General features: G+C 44.4%; 1 protein-coding gene across 1 annotated transcript in view; it reads left to right on the plus strand.

Moving 5' to 3' along the window:
• Positions 1 to 1,735, plus strand: part of Atpaf2 (ATP synthase mitochondrial F1 complex assembly factor 2) — a 15,543-nt gene that overhangs the window by 7,105 nt on the left and 6,703 nt on the right. Inside the window, exons 2-3 of the mRNA XM_055594204.1 lie at positions 822 to 866; positions 1,049 to 1,194. Coding sequence (XP_055450179.1) covers positions 822 to 866; positions 1,049 to 1,194 — 191 coding nt within the window. The remainder of the gene's footprint in view (positions 1 to 821; positions 867 to 1,048; positions 1,195 to 1,735) is intronic.

Genomic DNA, 1,735 nt, shown 5'->3' on the forward strand with positions numbered 1-1,735 from the left:
TTTTTTTTTTTTTTTTTTTTTTTTTTTTTTTTTTTTTTTTTTTTTTTCTGTTGAATAGTTAGTTGCTCATTTTTTTTTTTTTTTCTACTTATACATTTTTTTTTATTTTATTTTTTTTTCTTTTTAGTTACATTTTGTTAACTCCGTGTCCCAGCTGTATCCCGCTCCCTCATTCCCTCCCCAACCCCACACTCCCTCCCTGGTCTCCTCCCTGCCCCTTTCCAAGTCCCCTGATAGGGGAAGACCTCCTCCCCTTTCATCTGTCCCTGTTTTATCAGGTATCTTCAGGGCTGGCTGCAAAGTCCTCCTCTGTGGCCTAACAGACTGCTCCTCCCCTGGGGGGAGGTGTCAAAACAGCCTGCCCTTGAGATCCTGTTAGAAATAGTCCGTGTCCCCCTTACTTTGGAAAACTACTAGGAGTCTAGTTTTATTCCATTCACACACCAACTTTACATTCAGGTACACTGTGCTGTCCTGGGGTCAGCGTGGGTGGGCATGCTAGCTGCTAAAGCAGGGGTTGGAAATGCTCTGGTCACATTCTGAGGCTCCTCAGGCTCTTGATCAGAGCTGTCTCCTAGCTTGGCTACTAGAAGAGGTGTAACCAGTGAGCCCTGTTCTTCCTTTGTCCCTGGAGAGTGGTTGTTCCGTTTTCCAAGCTTTAATCAGAAGCGGTTGATTATACTGCAGGCTAGGGCAGACCTTGAATGATGATATGAAAATCAAGCCAATCAGTCAGCATTAGCAATAATGATACGAGCTGGTATTGCCTCTGGAGCCCTCTTGATGCTATTTTAAATTCCTCTGAAAATTCTGTCTTACAGAGAGAAAGAGGTTTTATCAGAATGTCAGCATCTCACAGGGTGAAGGTGAGTATCTGAAAATTTGATGGCTTTCTTTTTGTGACTGGTTGGGCACATTTGTGTCCAGCCAGATCAGTGGTGGCACTTTCATCAGATGTTGTCTTTGTGTTCGCCAGTTTGGTTGCTAAAATATAGGAATGGTCACTCGAATATACTCCCCCCTGAGAATTTTCATTTCATCTTTTAAGGTGGCTTTGAGATAAACCTGGACCACAGGAAGCTGAAAACTCCCCAAGCGAAGCTTTTCACCGTTCCCAGTGAGGCCCTGGCCATTGCAGTGGCCACTGAGTGGGACTCCCAGCAGGATACCATCAAGTTCTACACCATGCACCTGGTAACGGACAGACCTGTACCTGAATGCTCACCGAGCCTTCCTTCCATATCAAACAAGGCTCTGGGGCAGGCTCCTGCCTGCCTGTCTGCAGCCACACCTAGACACCTGTCACCAGACAGGCTGAGCTCTCTCCCTGCCTGGCCTGGCCACTTGTGGTTCTCTGCACTTGGGACACTGTGCTGAGTGAGTGGCTGGTCTTTCCTCTGGTTTCTCTCTGGACAGAAGTCACCGTTGATGACTTCCAGCGCCACCCTCATCCTGTTTTTATTTTTGTCACTTTTTGTTTGTTTGTTTTTTAAAGACAGCGTCTCATGTCTCAGGCAAGCCTTGAACTTGATTTGTAGTTGCAAATGAACTTTTGCCTTTACTGCCTGAGTGCTGAGATGATGGGCATGTGTCTCCATGCCCTGTTTATGCAGTTGAACCCAGGGTTTTGTGCATGCTAGGTACACACTTTGTCTCAGCCACAGCTTTCATTTTTTAAAATTATTATTTTATTATTATTATTATTATTATTATTATTATTATTATTATTATTATT

Source organism: Psammomys obesus, unplaced genomic scaffold (assembly GCF_907164565.1).
Source record: "Psammomys obesus unplaced genomic scaffold, mPsaObe1.curated_primary_1811, whole genome shotgun sequence".
NCBI lineage: Eukaryota > Metazoa > Chordata > Mammalia > Rodentia > Muridae > Psammomys > Psammomys obesus.